The sequence below is a fragment of the Eretmochelys imbricata genome, chromosome 2, assembly GCF_965152235.1.
Source record: "Eretmochelys imbricata isolate rEreImb1 chromosome 2, rEreImb1.hap1, whole genome shotgun sequence".
Lineage (NCBI taxonomy): Eukaryota > Metazoa > Chordata > Testudines > Cheloniidae > Eretmochelys > Eretmochelys imbricata.
Genome location: NC_135573.1, coordinates 122,585,064 through 122,607,112, shown reverse-complemented (window position 1 = coordinate 122,607,112; position 22,049 = coordinate 122,585,064). Strand labels below are relative to the sequence as shown.

Genomic DNA, 22,049 nt, shown 5'->3' with positions numbered 1-22,049 from the left:
TTCATCAGGCCATAAAGCCCCAATCCAGCAAAGCATTTAAGAATATGCTTGAATTGAAATTAAATGATTTGTTTGATCTTAATATTTGTTCTAATATTTCACTAGGGTTAGACGTTTAGCAGAATAGTAATTACCAGGGTGACTCTTGTACCTGGTTTTGAAGATAATTAGTACAACATTTAGTTTTCTTCTGCATTTGGTTGTGTCTCCAGTTAGCCACAACTTCTCGGAACTGTTTACCAGTCATGCAGCAAATGTATTCATTAATTCTATTTAAAACTCTGGGATGCATTTAAAATCCACAGGCTAGCTTGTATATACTCAAATGTTCCAAACTGCTTGCCTTACCTGTTCTTTAATAATAGAAACAAGGAGGATGAGGCAATATCTTTTATTGGATCAACTTCTTGTCTCTTCTTTCACAGCAGAAGAGCTCTGTGGAACTCGAACGCTCGTCTCTTTCACCAAGAGAAGACTTTGTCCAATAAAAGCTATTATCTCATACATCTTGTCTGTCTCTTATCCTGGGACCAACATGGCTACAACACTGCAAACAACTTTCATAATAGCTATTTTATACTACCTGCCTTATTACCTAGCTGTCCAGCTCTATTTTTCTTGTTAGAGACAATTTTTTAAAGACATTCTGCATCACAGCAGTTATTGAGTAGTCATTCACTCCATTCCACTCCTCATTCACTAGTTGACTGAGGGCTTGTCTACATGACAAGTTACTGCCCAGCAAGCCAAGCTATAGCTCACCAGTTAGCTGTGCAGTGACATCCAATGTGGACACTGATACAGCATACTGAAAAACCTGGAGCACAGCTTGGCAAACTTTCAGTGTGGTGTAGAAGGTCCACATGGGACGTTACTGCACAGCAAGTTGGTGCACTGTAGATTCATGCCCTGGCTTGCTGGGTAGTAACTTGCTTTATAGACAAGCCTTTACTGTATTTTCTCTCTAGTCCAGTACTTCTTTTGCCCCTGGTATATTTTATAACAGACATTCTCATTCCTTTTAATCCTCTTTAGAAAGTATAAAGCCATTCTGCATGTTTTTTGTCCTTATCTTTTCCTAAGCCTTAGCTCAGAGGTCCCCAAACTGTGGGGCGTGCCTCCCTAGGGGTCGCAGATGAACATTCATGGGGGTGCGGCAGGGCCCAGGTCAGCCTCCAGGGGGGTGGAGGGGGAGCACCACCCAGCCCTGCTCTGGTGCCACCTCCAGCCACAGCCTCAGCTCCCAGTCCCACGCCTGGCCTCCCCCTAGCAGCAGCAGTGCTGCACCTGGCCCTGGCCCCAGACCCATCCCCCAGCTAGGGTGACCGGGTGTCCAGTTTTCAACTGGAACACCCAGTTGAAAAGGGACCCTGACAGCTCCGGTCAGCACTGCCCACTGGGCCATTAAAAGTCCGGTTGGTGGCGCTAAGGCAGGCTAGTTCCTATCTGTCCTGGCTGGCACCGCGCTGTGCTCCGGAAGCAGCCAGAAGATCTGGCTCCTAGGTGGGGGGGTAGGGGCCAAGGGGCTCCACGCGCTGCCCTGCCCCGAGCACCGGCAAATGGGAGCTGCGAGGGCGGTGTCTGCAGGCGAGAGCAGCGCGTGGAGCCTCCTGGACTCCCATGTAGGACCCAGACCTACTAGCTGCTTCCAGGGCATGTGTAGTGCAGTGCAGTGCCAGGACAGGCAGGCAGCCTGCCTTACCCACTGCACTGCTGACCAGGAGCCACCCAAGGTAAAATTGCACCCCAGACCCAAGCCCCAACCCCCTGCCCCAGCCCTGGGCCCCCCCAAACTCAGAGTACCCTCCTGCACCCCAAACCGCTCATCCCCAGCCCCGAGCCCTCACCCCATCCTGAACCCAAGCTACCTGCCTCAACCCACAGGCCCCTCCCGCTCTCCAAATCCCTTGGCCCCACCCCCCAGCCTGGACCCCCAGCCTGGACCCCAAACCCCTCATCCCTGGACCCAGCCCAGAGCCCTCACCCCCTCCCACCTCCCACACCCCAACCCCCTGCCTCAACCCGCAGCCCCCTCCCACACCCTGAACCCATTTTTGTCCCCACCCTGGAGCCCCCAACCCCAGTTAGAGCCCTCACTCCAACCTCCCACCCCAGCCAAGTGAGGTGAGTGAGGCTGTGGGAGAGCGAGCCACAGAAGGAGGGGGAAATGTAGTGAGCGGGGGCAGGGCCTTGGGGAAGGGGCGGGGCTAGGGTGTTCGATTTTTTTGTTACTAGAAATACCCCCACATGTGGCCTGAGCCTCAGCTCCCTGACCCTTGTCTGCTTCCCGGCCCGGCTCGGCGGGGCGTGGACCTGAAAAGTTTGGGGACTGTTGTCTTAGCTGAGCATGGGCATTATCTGAAGCCCATTGAAGTCAAAAGAGAGACTCCCACAGACTTATATGAGCTTTGAATCAAACCCCAAGAGCATTCTTGTTTGGTTGCCTCCTCCTTTTTCCACGGTACAGATTTGGGGGTAGAAATGAGGGGGAGGTTAACCTCAACTTTGCACTTCTGCTGTTTGAATTATTTGCATCCTTCCATATTTAAACAACAACAAAAAAGAAAAAAAAGTTTCTAAAACCAGCAGATGAATTTCAATAGGGAGACCAAAATGTTCTGAAAACTAATTTTCATGGTGGTGTTCACATACACTCCAGGCTTGTTTCCTGATTAGATTGTGTTACTTTTTGCAGCTCCATTCCGATATGGACAGAGGAGATGGATCAATCAAGTACATTCTCTCAGGAGAAGGAGCTGGCATTGTATTTACGATTGATGATACCACTGGGGACATTCATGCCATTCAGAGATTGGACCGAGAGGAGAGGTCCCAGTATACTCTGAGGGCTCAGGCCCTGGACAGACGGACAGGCAGGCCAATGGAACCAGAATCAGAGTTCATCATCAAAATCCAAGACATCAATGACAACGAACCCAAGTTCCTGGATGGACCTTATGTAGCCTCAGTTCCAGAAATGTCACCAGTAGGTAAGGTGAATTTAGGAACATAATTTTCATTATGAGCAAATTACAATTAATCACCAGTACACCAATTACCCAAGTCTTTGGCCTCTACTTTGGGTCCTTTGTTCTGCAGCATTGGGAAAACCTTCTCTAGAACATCTCTGGCTGCTGCAAGCAAGTGTACTTGGTTTACATCACCAGTTGCTGGCCCCACACAGCATAGGAGGCATGTCAAGGGAAAGATGGGGGCAGGAAAGGGCATAGCTTGAATGTATTGTGCTCTGACAATCTGTATGTGTGTAATGGTCTCTTGGACACCCACTATGAGTCAGTGAAGGTTAGAGCACCTCTGAGCCTGATCTAGCTTATACCAGACATCGGAATTTCCCCCAGCTGCCCCCAGCACCTTTGACTTCCACTCCTTTCTGGTCCTGCACCAAGCTTAGCTCAGTGGACCCAATGATCTGACCCAATGTGTTTTATGCTGTTAGAAAGAGTGGGATCAAAGAAGAATTTATTGGATATTTTTTGCAGTACAGCCAGAATGCAAACAGGAGGCTTCCTGGGACCTAAGCAAAACAGGAAAACACCTTTCCATGTAAAACTTCTAGTAAACATGGAAAGTATTTTTTTCCAATTTTGTCAGTTTTTCATTTCCTTGGAAGAAACAATTGTTTTGTGGTGGCATAATGCTGACAAAGAAATACTGCAAGCTAAATCATCTGTTGTGTGCTTACAGGCAGGGCAGCGCACCACATAGTGTAGGGGCATCGACCTTCAGGAAGGGCGGAGCACCAAACAGCCTGACAACCTAGCTCTGCAGATGGCATGCAAACGCAGGCCTCTTGCCGTAAGGTGGGGGGCTGGCAGCAGGGAGCAGTAGGGGAACCTGGGCCCACCCCACTCCACCAGGACCCATCCCACAGCCCTGAGAGTGGTGGAGTGTTCTACCACTGGGATTTAGCCAAAACATGCTGACTTGGATTCAGGCAACAACACAACTGGACTACAATCTGGTGTCCCTGGGCTACTTCCTACATTCCCTGCATGGTGTACCTGTGTCTCGGGTTCATCCTCTGTCTCACCGGGGTACACAGCTAACGGCTGTCCCAGCAATTCCTCAAAATTCCTACCAGCAGGCAGCTCTGGTAAGTCCTCAGCAGTGCAGGGATCCTCTTCAAGCACCAGCAGCAGGAAGAAGGCATCTGTCTCCTCCAGTGGCTCCAGCCCTGCTGGAGCTGCAGAGCTTGCTTTTTATACTCCTGTCCCGCCCTCTGCTTCCAGTGGGGTGAGTGCAGATGTCCTGGTTCCACCCATCAGAAGGTGGGCAGGGGTCAATCTCAGAGGGAGGCCAAGGCACCTCACTACAATGGCACACGTTAAATGAATTAAAAAACTGGCTAACTGATAGGTCTCAGAATATAATTGTAAATGGGGAATCATCATCTACCGGATTTGTATTCAGTGGGATCCTGCAAGGATAGGTTTTTGGCCTTACACTATTGCACATTTTTTAACAGTGACCTGGAAGAAAATATATAAGCATCATTGATAAAGTTTGTAGATAACACAAAAATTGGGAGAGTTGATACATAATGAAAAAGGACAGGTCACTGATTCAGAGAGATCTGGATTGCTTGGTAAACTGAGTGCAAGCAAACAGTATGGACTTTAGTATGGCTAAATGTAAATGTATACATCTAGGAACAAAGAATGCAGGCCATATTTAGGGGATGCAGGATGGGAAACTCTATCCTGGGAATCAGTGACTCTGAAAAGGATTGAGGAGGGGAGGGAATGAACAGAAAAAGTAATCATCAAGTGATCCATCCCCTGTCGCTCATTCCCAGCTTCTGGCAAACAGAGGCTAGGGCTACCATTCCTGCCCATCCTGGCTAACAGCCATTGATGGACCTATCCTCCATGAATTTATCTAGTTCTTTTTTGAACCCAGTCATGGTCTTGGCCTTCATAACATCTTCTGGCAAGGAGTTCCACAGGTTGACTGTGTGTTGTGTGAAGAAATACTTCCTTTTATTTATTTTAAGCCTGCAGCCTATTAATTTCATTTGGTGACTCCTAGTTCTTGTGTTATGAGAAGTAGTAAACAACACTTCCTTATCTACTTTCTCTATACCAGTCATGATTTTAATAGACCTCAATCTGTCTCCCCTTCACCATCTCTTTTCCAAGATGAAAACTCTGTTTTATTAATCTCTCCTCATACAGAAGCTGTTCCATACCCCTCATCAATTTTGTTGCCCTTTTCTGAACCTTTTCCAATTCCAGTATATCTTTTTTGAGATGGGGCGATCACATCTGCACACAGTATTCAAGATGTGGGCATACCATGGATTTATATAGAGACAACATAATATTTTCTGTCCTATTTTCTATCTTCTTCTTAATTATTCCCAGCATTCTATTTGCTTTTTTGACCGCCACTGCACATTGAGTGGATGTTTTCAGAGAACTATCCACAATAACTCCAAGATCTCTTTCTTGAGTGGTAACAGCTAAATGACTCAAGGAGCTCAATCTATTTAGCTTAACAAAGAGAAGGTTAAGGGTTGACTTGATTTCAGTCTATAAATATCTATTTGGGGAACAAATATTTAATAATGGGCTTTTCAATGGAGAGAAAGGTATAACATAATCCACTGGTTGGAAGTTGAAACTGGACACATTCAAACTAGAAATAAGTCATAATTTTTTAAAGTGAGGGTAATTAACCATTGGAATAGTTTACCAAGGTTCATAGTGGATTCTCCATCATTGACAATTTTTAAATCAGGACTGGATATTTTTCTAAAAGATGTGCTCTAGGAATTATTTTGGGAAAGTTCAATGACCTGTGTTATAGTAGAGGTCAGAATAGGATACTCACAGTGGCCTTGTAATCCATGAATCTATGAGATCCAATATAATAGAACATTTTTTATGGACTGAAACTAGTTAGAACTGTTTTCTTTCTTCCCAGCTATGAATTTAATAAGGGTCTACCCTGTTGTTGTTGGGTTTTGTTTTGTTTTTCAGGCACCTCTGTTATCCAGGTGACAGCAACAGATGCTGATGATCCAACCTATGGGAACAGTGCCAGAGTAGTCTACAGTATTCTCCAGGGGCAACCATATTTCTCTGTGGACTCCAGAACAGGTATTTTATTTCAACAAGGAATCAGCCAAAAAGTATGACTTCTCTTAGCTTTCATTCACTATGGACCACATTCTTCCTCAAGGAAACACCCAGTGAATCTTAAACACCAGATGGACTCAGGAGAGCAAAACTACTGGGGCAGGAAGAAAGTTAAAAGACAAAACACACTACCCGAGTCTTATTTCTATATAAGAGCCAGAATAGAACAGTTTTATGTTGGAGATTAAGCATCATTGCAATAGAGATCTTCAGAGCAAGAATATGCTATCTGCAGTAGCATATTCATCTAAATTACCAAATTCTGCATTAGTGGAGTTGGGTTTATTTTGAGCTGTTACTATTCTGTAGGCTATCATTTCAATGAAGTCTTCAGCAGATCTGGTACACAAATCCACGTGTTAAAAAACCTTTATACCAATAGAGGTAAGAAAGTAGAAGCAAACAAATGTAGTTAGCTGGAATATCCTATGTAAGGGTTTATTTATTAATAGCCCTAGATTTATGCACAGGACACTGCATATGACACACACCACATAATGTCTGTATCATAGGAGGAATCATACATTTTTTGACAACTCCCAGGGGCCAACTGTAGTGTTAAGGTCAGAAACTCATGAGAGGATATTTATTGATGAATCCTAGCGGAACATAATAAAAAGAAATACCATATAACTCACTTTTGAAAGTTACCAGTACATGAAATATGTCCATTATCCAAGAAGAAACTTAGATACGCTTTGTTCTTTCCTGAGCCCTATTATACATAGGCAAAACAGAGCTATTTATTTAGTATTTGGGTTATAAACCATAGAATGAGTAACCCCTTAATCATTTTTGTTTTCAGATACTTAGGATTTCTAGGAGGATGAAGTGAGAACATTTTCTGTATTAAGGGGCAGAGAGGGGACACAGTCTATAAAGTATTCACACACAGAGGGCCCATTTTGCAAAGATGCTAAGCACTTTCACATCCCAGTGGGAATTGAAGATCCACAGCATTTAATGGGTAGTGCTCAACTTCTTGCAGAATCAGGCTCATAAAAACTGCAGGTGGCAACATTTAAACAGTGCACTTGTGAATTGTTTGCATTAGTCTCTATTTCTTCCTTAGTATATAGGATGATAGTTGCCACTGCAGTATCATTTTAGTGCTGTTTTGTTAAGCCCCGCACACAGTGTGTCTGCTAAAAGTAACCACTAAAAGTATGTAGAATTCAGCAAGGGCAGTCAGGTATTAAAAAAAAGAAAAGAGAAAAAGACTTTAAAGCCTTAAGAAGGGAAGGGAGGTGCTGAGGTGAGGATGAGAATAGCCTAAATAAAGAAGAGGTCAGTTACACTACTAGAATCCCTGAAGCAGGAGACCAAGAGAGAGAGCTAAGGAAGCATGATCTAAAAGTCCAGAGAGCTGTAGCCTTGCGAGTTTCTGCTTTTATAACCAAAAGCAACAATCTGCTTTAGTGAGTCAGCAGAGGCAGTAATTGCATCGGATGGCTCTTTGCAGACTCTGTCAGAGAAGTATTGCTGCCACCTCATGTTCTTTTTCAGTAATGTTACCATAAAAGAAAGCAGACTCTGCATGGTGGATTTATGCGTGATTACCAATAGCAATTTCTGTGTTCCCAACCCTGAGATGTAAGTTACAAAGTAAAACTGCCAGTCTTTCTTTATAGAATATCCATAGGAAACAAAATGGAGACTGAGCACCAAATTCTGTTCCAATTTACACTGGAATTGATGTGAAGTAACTCCATTGGCTTCATTTGAATCACTCTAAATCTACACTGGTGTGATTGAAAGCAGAGTCTGACCCCATTCTTTTAAATTAGAAGCAATTGTGTTTTTTTTATTGAAACCAGCTCTGTCCTGTTTTGCATATTGTTTAAACAGAATTTCTTTTCCGTCCTAAAACCTTTAAAAAAAATCTTACAGGCTTAATTAGAACAGCTCTAATGAACATGGACAGAGAAGCAAAAGACTATTATGAAGTGATTATCCAGGCCAAAGATATGGGTGGACAGTTGGGAGGATTAGCTGGGACAACCAAAGTCAACATCACCCTCTCTGATGTCAATGACAATCCACCCAGATTTCCACAGAGTGAGTATCTGCTTTATTACAATGTTACTGAAGAGGGAAGATGGGTTGAAATACTTGCATGATGAATATCTGCACTTACTTTGACCTTTTCAAATGGAATCAATCCATGACTAGAATAGGGTACAAACAATTTTCCTGTCCCCCTGAGCATTTTTGAAATTCTTTACTGTCTCAAAACAGGATGAAAAGTCAAAATCTCAAAAAAAATCTGAGAACTGATGATCCAAAACAAATGTCAGATCTTTTTCTTCTTTCAATAATTTCAAAACATGTATTGATTTTGACATTTTAAAATCTTATTTTCATTAAAAGTTTTTTCAAAGTGAAAAACTAAACTTTGTTGAGAAAATGTCAAAGCATACCATTCTGACATTTCTAAATTTTTCAAAAAAAAAATTGAATCAGAATATTTGTCAAAACTGACCCTTTCCTGCAAAGTTTTTGTTTAGACAAATTGACATTTTCTAAACCAAAAAATAAAAAAAATTATTGACCAGCTGTATCCCTGACCTCTTTTTTTTTTTAAACCTATTTATTTTTTGTATTTATGGTTTTGTTTTTCCTTTTTAATTTTAGGAAATCAGGGACATTCCTTTATTCCTAGATTAGATACTGCAGGCCTTTGCAAGTAGGTTTCCATGTACTACTTTGTTTGTTTTCTCATCCTTAGCATGGAAGGATGTCTGTCTCAAGGGCTGGGAGGGAGGAGAGAAAAAGGGATTTAATTCAGCAATTCAGTTTAGCCTCTCCTCTTTATGAGTGAGTCTGTTGTTTGTGCTGAACAGTATGGAATAGTTTTGCATGCAGACTGTTTCCCAGTAAAAATTCAACTGAACTCACCAAAAGATTATTTAAAGTCTAAGGCATATGATGATTTCAGAAAGGTTAGTTTGGATTTACACTGGTGTAACTCAAAGCAAGATTTGTCTCATTATGCCCTTCTCTAAATGCATCCCCTAATGCCTGATCCTAAGCAAAGTCCATTGAAGTCAATGGAAAGACTCTCTTCAACTTCAGTGGCTTGAGCAGTGCCCATATTTTCTTAGATTAACAGCCTGATACTCTAGTTATTTTTAATGTTTTCAACACTTTTGTCTGTTCCTTTTCTCCTCCTCCCTTTACATACTCTGCTTTGCTAAAACCAAACTCAGCTGAGAGCACTCTCCAGCAAAACCATCACCACATATTGCTTTTTATTTTCTTCCTCCTCTTCCCCTTGTTAATTAAGTCTGACTTGATGTATGTTATAGATGTCATTTCTATTTTTAAAACATCAAGTGGCGAGACTTGGTGTCAATCCTATGGATTAGGGAAAATGGTATTAAATGACATCAGGCCCCATCACTGATGCTGTCCTTTAGAATAGAGTTAAATAAACGGTATAGTTAAGAGAGATTGTTCAAGCATGGAGCTGAGCTAGGGTGGCAGGTAATATCATAGGCATTGTATTTGTACTTTAAAAAAAAACTACTTTATTAAATTGCAGTTCTCTCTTTCCCCAAGCCTGCTGTTAAAGCAGATCAGTTATTCACTAATTCTGCTCTCATTTCATTTTGAGTTGCCATTGGAAGCACTGGTGTTTTGATGAAAATCACTTAAATATGCCCCTAACAGGCATCTTACTGAAACTCAGCAAGGCAAATCCAAATTAGTGATGGCTTCCTAAATGGAGATGACCCTTTGCTTTTCAGCCTGGAAAAAAGAACCTTTAACTGGACCTCTCTTCAGACTGCTGGATTTGTTGACTGTGGCCAGTCCTCTGAATTCCTGTACAGTTTTTGTTCCAGTCATGTTTTTTTCCCCCTCCCCCTCCACTTCTCTTGCCAGAACATTATCAGATGAGTGTGCTGGAGTCTGCTCCAGTCAGCTCCACTGTGGGCCGTGTTGTTGCTAAAGACCTGGATGAAGGCATTAATGCTGAAATGAAATACAGCTTTGTAGATGGAGATGGACTGGATGTCTTTGACATTAACACTGATCCTAATTACCAAGTTGGCATCATAACTGTGAGAAAGGTAGTAAGTTCTCTTTTTATATCCATTTATACAGCTAATAGTTCCGGTTACATTTCATGAGTGCAATATTCTGTTATGGCTACTGTAACTTGGTTCCCATTACATGACAATAGCTTCTTTCCCATTATGAAACACCATTTCTTTAACACTCTTTGCTAAAATATGAAAACAGGCTGTATTCTCAGGAAAAAACCTTAAAAAGAGACGGGACAGTGATCTGAATAAATAGGTACATAAATGTCCCAGTTCAGTATTTATCCACGTAAATAACCTTTGTAGCTTAATTACACAACAGTGTGAGTGATCTGATCAATATTTGCATTTGAACTGTAGACATTTTTCGTGCTGGTGTCCCATAAACAATAATAAAGCAAGCCAAATAATTATTTATAAACCAATAAAAACCAGGCTGTTTTTTTAATTGCTGCTTGAAGATCCATAAATGCTAATTAGGTTAGAAGAAGCTCTACTTTAAAATGGCAGCTGTGAAATTGCTAGTATTTTGTACCACAGGCTGCACAGAAAGGAATATAGTATTTTGCTTAGAGTATCTCCTGCAGAATATTTATTTTATAATTTTATACAAATGTTAGCTGTTGAACTCTTTCTTGATTATGAAGCTATTGTTATACCTTTTCCTAGGCATATCTAGTGCACTCAGAATGAAATAAGTTCTCTGTTTAAATAGCCTGAGCCAAAATCATCCACTAAAATAGAGTGACACAGAGAATGGATTTGATTTTCTATCTTTCCAGATTACTGTTGCCGTTTCAGAAGTCTGATTTGTCTTGCGTACCCCAAGTTTCACCTCACTTAAAAACTACTCGCTTACAAAATCAGACATAAAAATACAAAATTGTCACAGCACATATTATTACTGAAAAATTGCTTCCTTTCTCATTTTTACCCTATAATTATAAAATAAATCAATTGGAATATAAATATTGTACTTACATTTCAATGTATAGTGTCTATTGAGCAGTATAAACAAGTCATTGTATGAAATTTTAGTTTGTATTGACTTTGGTAGTGCTTTCTACGTAGTTTGTTGTAAAACTAGGCAAATATATAGATGAGTGGATGCACCCCCTGGAACACTTCTGCGTTCGTCCAACTGAGAACCATTACTCTAGTTCTTAAGGCCAAGATTCTGCAAAGCATTTAAGCATAAGTATGCAGTACTATAAAAGATGCATTGTAGAACATACCAAAGGAGAAGAATATCTAACACCAACACAGTCAGGTACATCTCATTCTAGGCTACCAGAGCTTATATTTTTGTAAAACTGTGTGCCCCTATGGCATTTTATAAGATTATTAATTTGTGTATAGCCACACTCCACTTTGGAAAAGTTCTCATTCAGATCAAGATTTCAAACCCACAAGGACAGCAGAAGTGGCGAACTGTGTGTTTTGCTTGTTCTGTAGAGCTACAAAGTTTGTACCCAGAATGCAGCTCCATGATTTTTGTTTTGGATCCATCTCTACAAAACAGAATGTAGTCAGTCTATATGAACAACAACAACAAAAGATTTAGTTTTCCTGCCACACTATTAACAGACTCAAAGGATAACATATTTGTAGTGCAATCTAAACTTTGGAGTCAATTAAATAGTACTTTCATGAGGCCAAGTGAGTCCAGTGTCTGGGGCAAAGGATTGGGAACTAAAAAAATTCTAAACTGTTGCAATGCAGACAGCCAATGATGCATGCAGAGACACTGAGCAAGTCACTTAAACCCCTTGTGCATCAATCCAGCTGTAAAACTGGATTAAAAAGTAGCTATGGTTAATCTCAAAAAGTCTGGAGTGCCAGTTCAGTCCAGATAATTTCTCAAATGTTCTAAAATTTAGCTGAACTTCTTCGATCTGTAAAACTGGTCTGGAAATCATGTTAGAATAGACAATCTTTCTGGCCATGGAACTTCACTGAAAACCAGATGATTCATATGAACAGAGAAAGGGACCAAATCCTAATGTCCTTGCTTAACCCTGCAAAATTACCACTGGCTTCAACTGGAGTTTTGCCAAATAAAGACGGTGTGACCAGGCCTAAGTAATTAGCTACTTGATACAATAGTGATGAGCAGCAATTAAATAAATAGACAATGGAACTTGTCACTAGTGTAAAATCACAGGGTTTGCAGGACACTTTGATCTAAAAGCCACCTGAGGAACAGCTTCTCACCAGCTACCTTCCCCCTACTCCGACTGCTCCTTCCCCATCCTGCCTCCTACTGGCTTGTTAGTAGACAGTTTGAGTCAGTAAATAATATAATACTTTGTATTTCTATAGCACCTTCCATCCAAAGACCTCAAAGCATTTCAAACTTTAGTGAGTTCAGCATCTCTAAGTAGGTGGATCTGGCTTCTCAGCTGGAAAGCGGAGCCCCTGGCTCTGACTCCCCTTGTGGGAGAAGGTAGCTAGTTCTTCTTCAAGTAGTGTCCCTATGGGTGCATGCGCCCCGCATCTCTAATCGGAGATTTTTGGCAACCGTTTCGGTTGAGCCGGCGCACGTGCTCTGGTACGCTGGAGTCCTGAGCAGGGGGTGGAGCCTCAACTGGAAGGGGTCGGGGCCTCAACCAGAAGAGGTGGGGTCTTTAAATCCCTGGGCCCTTTAAATTGAGATTTAAAGGGCCCGGGGCTCCAGCTACCCATGGTAGCTGTAGCTACCCCATGATAGTGGTAGCTGCGGCAGTGGCTGGGAGTGCCGGGGTTCGGGCGGCAATTTAAAGGGCCTGGGGCTCTGGCTACTGCCACCACAGTGGAGCCTGGGCCCTTTAAATCACTGCCCAAGAGCAGCATAGAAAAACCCTTTGGTACCAGGTACAACAAAACTTCCATCTGCGGAGTGCTCTTCACCTTCCCAACTATCAGTACTGACAACATACCACACACACTCCTCTGCAGTACCAAGTGAGCTCTAGTACCCTGGAGACCTGTGGCTCTTAAGACAATTAACGTACCATCTCTAAAAGAGTGGCACTGACAAACTTTCTGTACCGGGTGCAACAAAAAACTCATCTAGGGTGTGCTCTGCACCTTCTCAACCATCGGTACCGACAAAGTACCGTGGACACTCGTCCATGGTACCGAGTGAGCCCAGGGTTCTGCATGGTCTCTGGTACCCTGGAGACCTGATGGTTGGGGAAGAAATGAAATCCCCATTACTTGGTACCAGGCTCCTGGTACCAAGCACATCCCGGCACCCGGAATCGCTCTTGGCACCAGGCCGTGTACCGCCACTACTCCAGTCAGTACCACCCTTACCCAGTGTCGAGTCTGACAGTGGCCAGGAGGAGGTAATTTCCCTGCCCCCTCATCACAATACAAGGGTCCTCCCCAATTTCATTGAGCCAACCCACAAATCGTAGTATGGGCCCCCTGGGGTAAGCCTACCACCCATGCCTGCCCTCCTTCCTCCATGGCCGTATTGCAATCTTGGGCAAAGTACACACACACACACATATCACGGCCATCCAGCATCTCTCAGAGAGAGTCCACCAGATGGTGTCCTGCAGCCTGGCTGTCCAGAGCCCCTGAGGCAGGGGAGAAGGAAGCTTTTTCAGAACAGGAAGAAGGACTCAAAGAGGAAGGTACCCCTCCAGCACACTTATCCTCATCTCCACCAGATGAGGCTGTACCGCCTCCCTCCTGCCCATCACTAGGTGATGATTTTAAGAACTTTCTGGATCTTACCAAGAGGGTGACAGGTGAGCTGCAGATTTCCCTACAGGAGGTGGCAGATACACATAACAAGTTGGTGGATATTCTGCACACCTCCTCCTCATCCAGAATTGCCCTCCCAATTAATGAGGTGATTCTAGATCCTACCAAAGTCATCTGGCAGACACCAGCCTCCAACGCACCAACCAGCAACAGAGCCAAAAATAAAAATACTACATCCCTCCCAAAGAGATAGACTTTGTTTCAACATCCGCAACCCAACTCCATCACAGTGGATGTGGTTAATGTAGAAAGCAAGCAACATAATGCCAAGTCGACCCCAAATGATCCGACTTGACAAGATGGTGTATTTGTCGGCGACATTACGTTTAGTCACAAATTACCAAACTGTCATTGGCCAAATACAATTTTATTAATTATGGGAAACTCAGTGCATTTCTAGAACGTTTACTGGAGACACAAAAGGAACAGTTTCAGACCATTCTTAGAGAGGATCAGTTAATAGCCAAACTGGTGCTAGAGACAGCACTGAATGTAGCTGATACATCTGCCCACCCGATCTCCATGACAGTGGTACTGTGGAGGGCTTCTTGACTACACCTTTCTGGATTGCCCAAAAAACTGCAGAAGACTTCCAGTTTGAAGGGCCCAAACTCTTCACAAAGATGACAGATTCTTCTCTCCGCATCCTGAAAGATTCTCGGACCACATTATGCTCCCTAGGAATCTACACTGCGGGACAGAAAAGAAGATATACCTCTCAGACACAGCACAGGTCACAATCTCCTCAATACCCACCATCTCAGTGCTGTTACAAGCCACAGTGTAAAAGTACCAGGGCTCAAAAGTGGGCACACCCCAGTCTGCAACCTCTCAAACCACCTCTTCTAAGCACTTTTGATGGGTTGGTTGAGAGCCTGAACAATTATACCTTGCAACATCAGCTGCCACCTACACACCTGTCACGTTCCCTTCAGAAGTCACCTGGCCCTACTTCACAGCAGTTGGGAAAATATCACCTCTGACTGATGTGTCCTGGAGATAATTTTGAAGAGTTACACCATTCAATTAATGTCTCTCCCCCATTCCAACCCTCCTTCCCCGTCCCCCTTCAGGGACCCTTCTTATGAGAACCTACTTCATCAGGAAACAAATAATTTGTTATGCCTAGGGGCCATTGATGCAGTCCCGGTGCAGCTCAGGAGCAAGGGGTTTTACTCTCATTATTTCCTGATCCCCAAGGCAAAGGGAGCTTGGAGGCCCATTCTAGATCTAAGGGCATTAAACAAATACAGGAAGGTGCAGACATTCAAGATGGTCACAGTCGCAGCCATTATTCCAGCTCTAGAGCAAGTAGATTGATTTTCAGCCCTCGACCTACAAGATGTCTACTGCCATATCTCAATACAACGATCGTACAGGAGACTTCCTACACTTTACCTTTGAGGCAGGACCATTATCAGTACAGACTGCTCCACCCAGGGTATTCTCCAAGGTACTCTTCATTGTAGCGGCACACTAACCTCGGTACAGTGACTGGAGTTTATCGGGGCCAAAATTCATGCAGTATAAGTGAGAGAGTATTGTTCCCGCTATGTAGACTCACCACCCTGGGATGGATGCCTCCCTAATAGGCTGGGGAGCTCACCTACACAACCACAAGGTTCAGGGCAAATGACCTTCTACAGAAGTGACCTTCCATATCACTCTTTTGGAGCTAAGGGCTGTCAGGAACGCCTGTGCACACTTTCTGCCCTTCATCAAGAACACCCACACAAGTCATGATTGACTTAATATGACCTGTATGTTGTACATAAATCACCAAGAGGGTGCCAGATCTCCCTCCCTCTGCAAGGAAGCACTCAAACTTTGGAACTAGTGCATCCATCACAATTTGCTCATCTCAGCTGTCTATTTACTAGGGATACAGAACATGACAGCTGACAGTCTCAGTCAAAATTTTTGTCTTGACCATGAGTGGGTACTGAACTCAGAAGTGCTTCAAGATATAATCGCCCTTTGGGGAAACCTGACTACGGATCTCTTCGCTACTTACCGGAACAAGAAATGTCCTCGTTACTGCTCCAGGGCCAGCCTGGGGAGACGCCCTCATCCTCGCATGGGACAGGGCTTTCTTGTATGCCTTTTCCCAGTTTCCTCTTCTCTCAAAGGTCCTGTTGAAAATTCAACAAGACAAAGTGAGAGATATTGTGATTGTCCCTCCTGGCCATGACAAGTCTGGCTCCCTTACCTTGACACAGATGGCAATATGCCCTCCTGTTTCTTTTCTTCCCAGCCTCCAGTGGTGGGTACCGCTCAGGAGTCACCTACGGTGGAGCACCCATAGGGACACTACTTGAAGAAGAAGAGGAAGTCACTCACCTTGTGCAGTAATGATGGTTCTTCAAGATATGTGTCCCCCTATGGATGCTCCACAACCTGCCCTCCGTGGAGTTTCTGTAGGGCTCTGTGGTGGAGAAGGAAGTGAGGGAGTTCACCAGCACAATGCTAGATAGCCTCGAGGCAGACCACGAGGGAGGGAGAGAGAGCACATGCATGGGCTCAATGGACACGGCTACCAAAAATCTCTTATTAGAGATACAGGGGCGCACATACAGCTACAGTGTGGCACCCATAGGGATACACATCTCAAAGAGCCATCATTACTGCACAAGGTGAGTGAGTACCTCTTCTGGTTGCCACAAACTGGCTCAGCGGAGTGTAGCAATTACAGCAAACTACTGACTTCCATGGTGGTGGTGTGGGGGGCGAGTGCACGATGATCTCTGCTGCCTATGGGTTGGGGAGAACTTCTGCCATTTATGCTGTGCCCTCCCACATACCTACCACAACTGGCCTTCCCCTTCATCCTCCTTGAATGCACTCCCAATTGCCCTGCCACCCAGCTCTCTCACAGTTCCACTACCTGTCTAATTTCGTTCAGTTGTCAAAAAGAAAAGAATGACAAAGATTGAAGGTCAATAGTGCTCCAAAAGGTTGGGAATAGCTGTACAAGCCTCAATCAGATCCACCTCCATAGTGAATTAAGTGGGTTAATGATCTGCTCTATGCAAGGCAGTTTTGTGGTTCTAAGGTTACAAAATATGAGGCTTAAAACCATAAAATCCATGATTTTTTACAGAACACTGTATGCCTCTGAAAACTGGGCAATTGTATTATAGGCACAAAGTTTGTTTTGCTCAGACTCTGCACCAATTAAGGGGATTCTACTGAGCTATTTTCCACTGAAAAACTCCCTATATATTAAAGGTTTGTGAACATTTAGTTATTAGAACTGCAGGAAATTAAATTTGCAGCAGGGTCCCCCATAACTTAACTATAACCTTGCAATTGCTTCTGCTTCCACTAGACTTATGGATAGCACTTGATTGGGTGAATCATTTTCGGTTTTTCAGTTGTTTCAAACAGAACCCTTCCTCTCATCACTTTAGTGGTATGGTTTTTAGTTAAATACAGAATGTTCCTGGTACAACGGCCACTTCAGGATTTATTTTCAACTAAAAATATTTAGATGTAGTATTTGGCATGACTGACAGTGTAACAGAGAGAAATCTGTGGAAAGACACCAAGATGCAGTGTAAAGGGGAGAAGCATTTCTTTCAGGCACGCAGGAGGCTGCAGCCTAACACAACGAATTCAACAGGCTTAACACTGTCCTTTTCTCTTCCTCAGCCCTTAAGTTTTGAGAGCAAGAAGAGCTACACTTTAAAAGTAGAGGGCACCAATCCCCACCTGGAAATGCGTTTCCTGAACCTGGGCCCCTTCCGAGACACCACGACTGTGCACATCAGCGTGGAGGATGTGGATGAGCCCCCAGTGTTTGAGTCTAGCTTCTATTTTGTGGAAGTGCCTGAGGATGTGGAGATCGGAACCACCATACAAATTATTTCTGCCAGTGACCCTGATGTGACCAACAACTCAATCAGGTTTTTCAGAGTGTTTTTTTAGCTTTTCTTGTTATCCAGAGATTTTCTACTGTATGTCTTAGGCCAGATGCTCAGCTGGTGTAAACTGAAACCTCCATAGCAGATCTGTCCCCATATTGTGTTGTAGGTATTCAGCTCTCTTCTCTCTTTTGCCTTCTGTTTCAAAACACATAGGTTGCATGTAACAATCTTTGTCAACAGTTCAGCTATACAAATACATTTGTAATAGATATAGTGCTAACAACATATGCACGGACCCCTCAATTATATATTGTGATATTCAAGCTGCTTAGCTAGATATTCCCATAAGCAATAAAGGAAGGTAAACTACAGTCCCGGGAGCTTCATATCTACAATTCAGCCAGGAACCAAAAGAATGAGCTACATGATTATCTCTCTCATTTCCAGAGTGGCAGCCAAGTCTTAGCAGAAAATTCCAATGTGCTTTGAGGCCATCTCATGTATTCATTGTTGAAACTTACATAAAGTTGAAGGTTCATTGCATGTTCATAGACCAGCAGATAACACTTAAACGTTTCTCTGATCTATGCAAGTGGTTGCTATATTGTTTCCCTCCCCCTGTGCAAGTTCAGCTTCTCAGCTGCCTGGCTTCAGGATTTTTACAGAGGAGCACAGCAGGAACGCTAGATGCTGAGTTGTTACAATTTTTGAAGGGACAGTGAAATCCTTATGTGTGGCTTTATGGGCTTCACATAGGGAGGAAACCTGACAGACACAAAGTCTGTTCTGCTTAGCGCACCATTTTCCCCCTATAAGTGCTCTAAGATGTATTCTTTCCTTTTCCCTACATCATGTCAAACGTTTCTAACTCCTATCTAGGTTATGAGACTATCCTTCATTCTGCTCTGTGCTTCTCATCTTAGTCTTATCCTTCACTATCAAACTACGTCATTCTGCTCTCTCTGCCTCAGGGTCTTATATTCTGACATCATCCACACTCTGCAGCTTTGCAGTGAAAGCAAGTTTGTGTGCATGTGTGGAAAAAAGAAAATCTGTAGACACAAAAGGTAGATATTTGTTCATATTTTTACTGTAGTTTTTGAGTTTTTTCCAGACTTTTCAGCTAACTCAGTTGAGAACAAACTTTTTAAGGGGCGGTGGGAATACAAACAGCAAGGCAAGAACAACTATTTAAATTCAGGAGCAATTAAAAATATGCCCCAGTATTTACATACACACATTTTCTTACATACAGCCTCTCTTTCTTCCTGCATTGTAAATACACAGACAGAAACAAAATATGAGTGACTGATTTGGGAAAATAAAGATGTAGAGATCAACTATTGCTCCTCCACTGGCTTGCACCTCATTTGGCCAGTTACATCTATGTCTAGTGAGAGCAAAATCAGAATGGTAGTGTTTTACACCGTCTTTTCACTCACTTTCTACTGGTGTGAATGACTGCACGAGGTGCAAGGTTGGGGAGAATCTGGCCCTCATAGTGCAAAAATTTTAAAAAAGAGGAGGAAAACACACTCAGTGCCTCAAAAATAATTCCACTATGGTTGTAATCCAAAAAAATATATATTTTTAATTAAATTTTTTTTTCAAATTTGAAAATAAGTTTAAAGAGCCAGAACATGTTTCAGAAGGGCTCACTAAACACATGGGAACACTCAAATCCTCTTATTCCCAGCTTCTGGCATCTGGACTCCCACACTGAGAGACTCCAATTGCTGGAAATATGGCTTGAATACTGCTGAGTGACTAAGGAGAATTATTTAAACATTGCAATGGAAGTGAGCGTAGAAGACTAGTTATTAACAGGAGATAGTGTCTGGAGAAATCAGTACAAAGCCCCCACCTGTGCTTTGTGACATCACTGGTTAATGCTGAACCACTAATCAGAAGGCTATATTCACTTCCAGATACTAGCTGGCCTTAAACTGTCATAGGAAAAGTCTTTTTATAGACCCCATACAAGAATGATTATTACAGAAAAATACAGCAACCCTCATGCAGATTTCTGTAATAAATCAAATACCTCAAAAATCTCTATTTGAAATAGAAAAAATACCCTTTCCCCTTCTTCTCTCACTTTTTCTGGGGGGAGAGGGGGGAATTGCTGTTTCTTTCCCAAGTGCAGAGCTTTACAGTGTTTTGTATTGCCAGTGCTATACAACATGATGCTGTCTCAGAATCAGTCTTGCACGCTTGTTCTGCAGATTATAAAGCAGAAAAGAATTCAGAATAATGGTCCTGATTCTGCTTCTGTTGATGTCAGCGGATAAACTCGTATTCAGTTCTAAGAGAGCACTGTGGATTGGGCCAACAGTGGTGGAAATGGGTCTGAACTATAACCTAAACAATAGTGCTTGGATTGGTGCCTGGTGATAGCTTTTGAGGGAGTGCCTACATTAGATAGATAGCTGTAATAGATTAAACGGTATGCATTACAGTTACACATTATACATTACACATCAGCAACCTCCCAAAGACAGAAAGAAAGAAGGGGGGGGGGGAACAGTCTACTCTAGTCTTTAATTTAGTGTGAAAAGTAAAGGTATTTTTCATCTACAGAAAAGCATCATAATATTGCAGAGAAAGTGGTCTGTGCTTCCCAAGTCCAAATGTTCTTTTCCACAACATAAAATGAATCTGTGGACCTCATTACTGCAGAATATCATTGATGCAAATAGGTGTCAAAAAAGGATTACACATTATGGGCTCATTGAAGACTCTCAGAATCAGAATGATATTGAGGGGGCAGAAGAACTGCCTCCACAGCAGTAGCTGGATGCACTTTTGCACCCTACATTCCCATTGCCATCTGAGAGTTTTGGATGTGCAGAGAAATAGCAAATTTCCACCTCTAGTAAATACATGACAGACATCAGAAGGATTGTCCCTGGGTTTCATGAAGGGTGATAATTGTGGATCAGATGTCTGAATTTAAAAAAAAAAAAATGCCAAAATGGATAGTGTCAGACAACTCTGTTCAAGACTGAGAGACACATTCCAGTGCTTGTTTCTAACATCCAAACTAACATGGTTACTATACTGGTATAGTCAAAGTAGTTAAACGTGTCCAAGCAACAGGAGATTGATAGTAATATAAAAGTGCTTATACCAGCATATCTTATTCCTATACAGGAAAGGGAATAACTATACCAGTACAAGGTACCTTTATCCTGGTATAATTGCATCCCCAGTAGGGATTGTACTAGTATAACTATCTCAGTAACAGACTCCCACCCAATTAGTTAGGCTGTACAACTTTCAACATAGTCTGTGGTGAACTGTGCATTACACTCCCCACCCTCCAGCTTCAAACTATTAGTGTTCCCTGTGAACAGATGCCAATACTGAACCACTTATCAGTTAGTGAAGGCTCCAATCCTTACCTACTGAAGACAATGGGAACAGAAGTAGGTTCTAGATGAATGCAGTTATGTTCCATGTGGTAGTTGGTGAGGTTCCTTAGTGGCTCAAAACTGGTTGACTGGGCAACAAAATGGGAGATTAAATTCAATGTTGATAAATGCGAACATAATCCCAACTATACATATAGAATGATGGGGTCTAAATTAGCTGTTACCACTCAAGAAAGAGATCTTGGAGTCATTGTGGATAGTTTTCTGAAAACATCCCCTCAATGTGCAGCGGCAGTCAGAAAAGCTAACCAAATGTTATGAAACATTAGGAAAAGGATAGATAAGACAAAAAATATCATATTGCCTCTATATAAATCCATGGTAAGACAACATCTTGAATATTGTATGCAGATGTGGTCACCCCATCTCAAAAAAGATACATTTGAATTGGAAAAGGAACGGAAAAGGGCAAACAAAATGATTAGGGGGTCTGGAACGGCTGCTGTTTGAGGAGAGATTAATAAGACTGGGACTTGTCAGCTTGGAAAAGAGACACCTAAGGGAATATATGAGAGAGGTCTATAAAATCATGACTGGTGTGGAGAAAGTAAATAAGTGTTATTTACTCCTTCTCATAATACAAGACTAGGAGTCACCAAATGAAATTAATAGGCAGCAGGTTTAAAACAAATAAAAGGAAGTATTTCTTCACACAATGCACAGTCAACCTGTGGAACTCTTTGCCAGAGGCTGTTGTGAAGACCAAGACTATAACAGGGCTCCAAAAAGAACTAGATAAATTTATGGAGGATAAATTCATCAATGGCTATTAGCTGGGATGGGGAG

The 22,049-nt window shown here is 42.7% G+C and overlaps 1 protein-coding gene across 1 annotated transcript in view; it reads left to right on the top strand.

Moving 5' to 3' along the window:
- CDH20 (cadherin 20) overlaps positions 1-22,049 on the top strand; it is a 50,346-nt gene that overhangs the window by 9,850 nt on the left and 18,447 nt on the right. Inside the window, exons 2-6 of the mRNA XM_077809148.1 lie at positions 2,696-2,990; positions 6,003-6,122; positions 8,052-8,219; positions 10,047-10,234; positions 17,615-17,868. Coding sequence (XP_077665274.1) covers positions 2,696-2,990; positions 6,003-6,122; positions 8,052-8,219; positions 10,047-10,234; positions 17,615-17,868 — 1,025 coding nt within the window. The remainder of the gene's footprint in view (positions 1-2,695; positions 2,991-6,002; positions 6,123-8,051; positions 8,220-10,046; positions 10,235-17,614; positions 17,869-22,049) is intronic.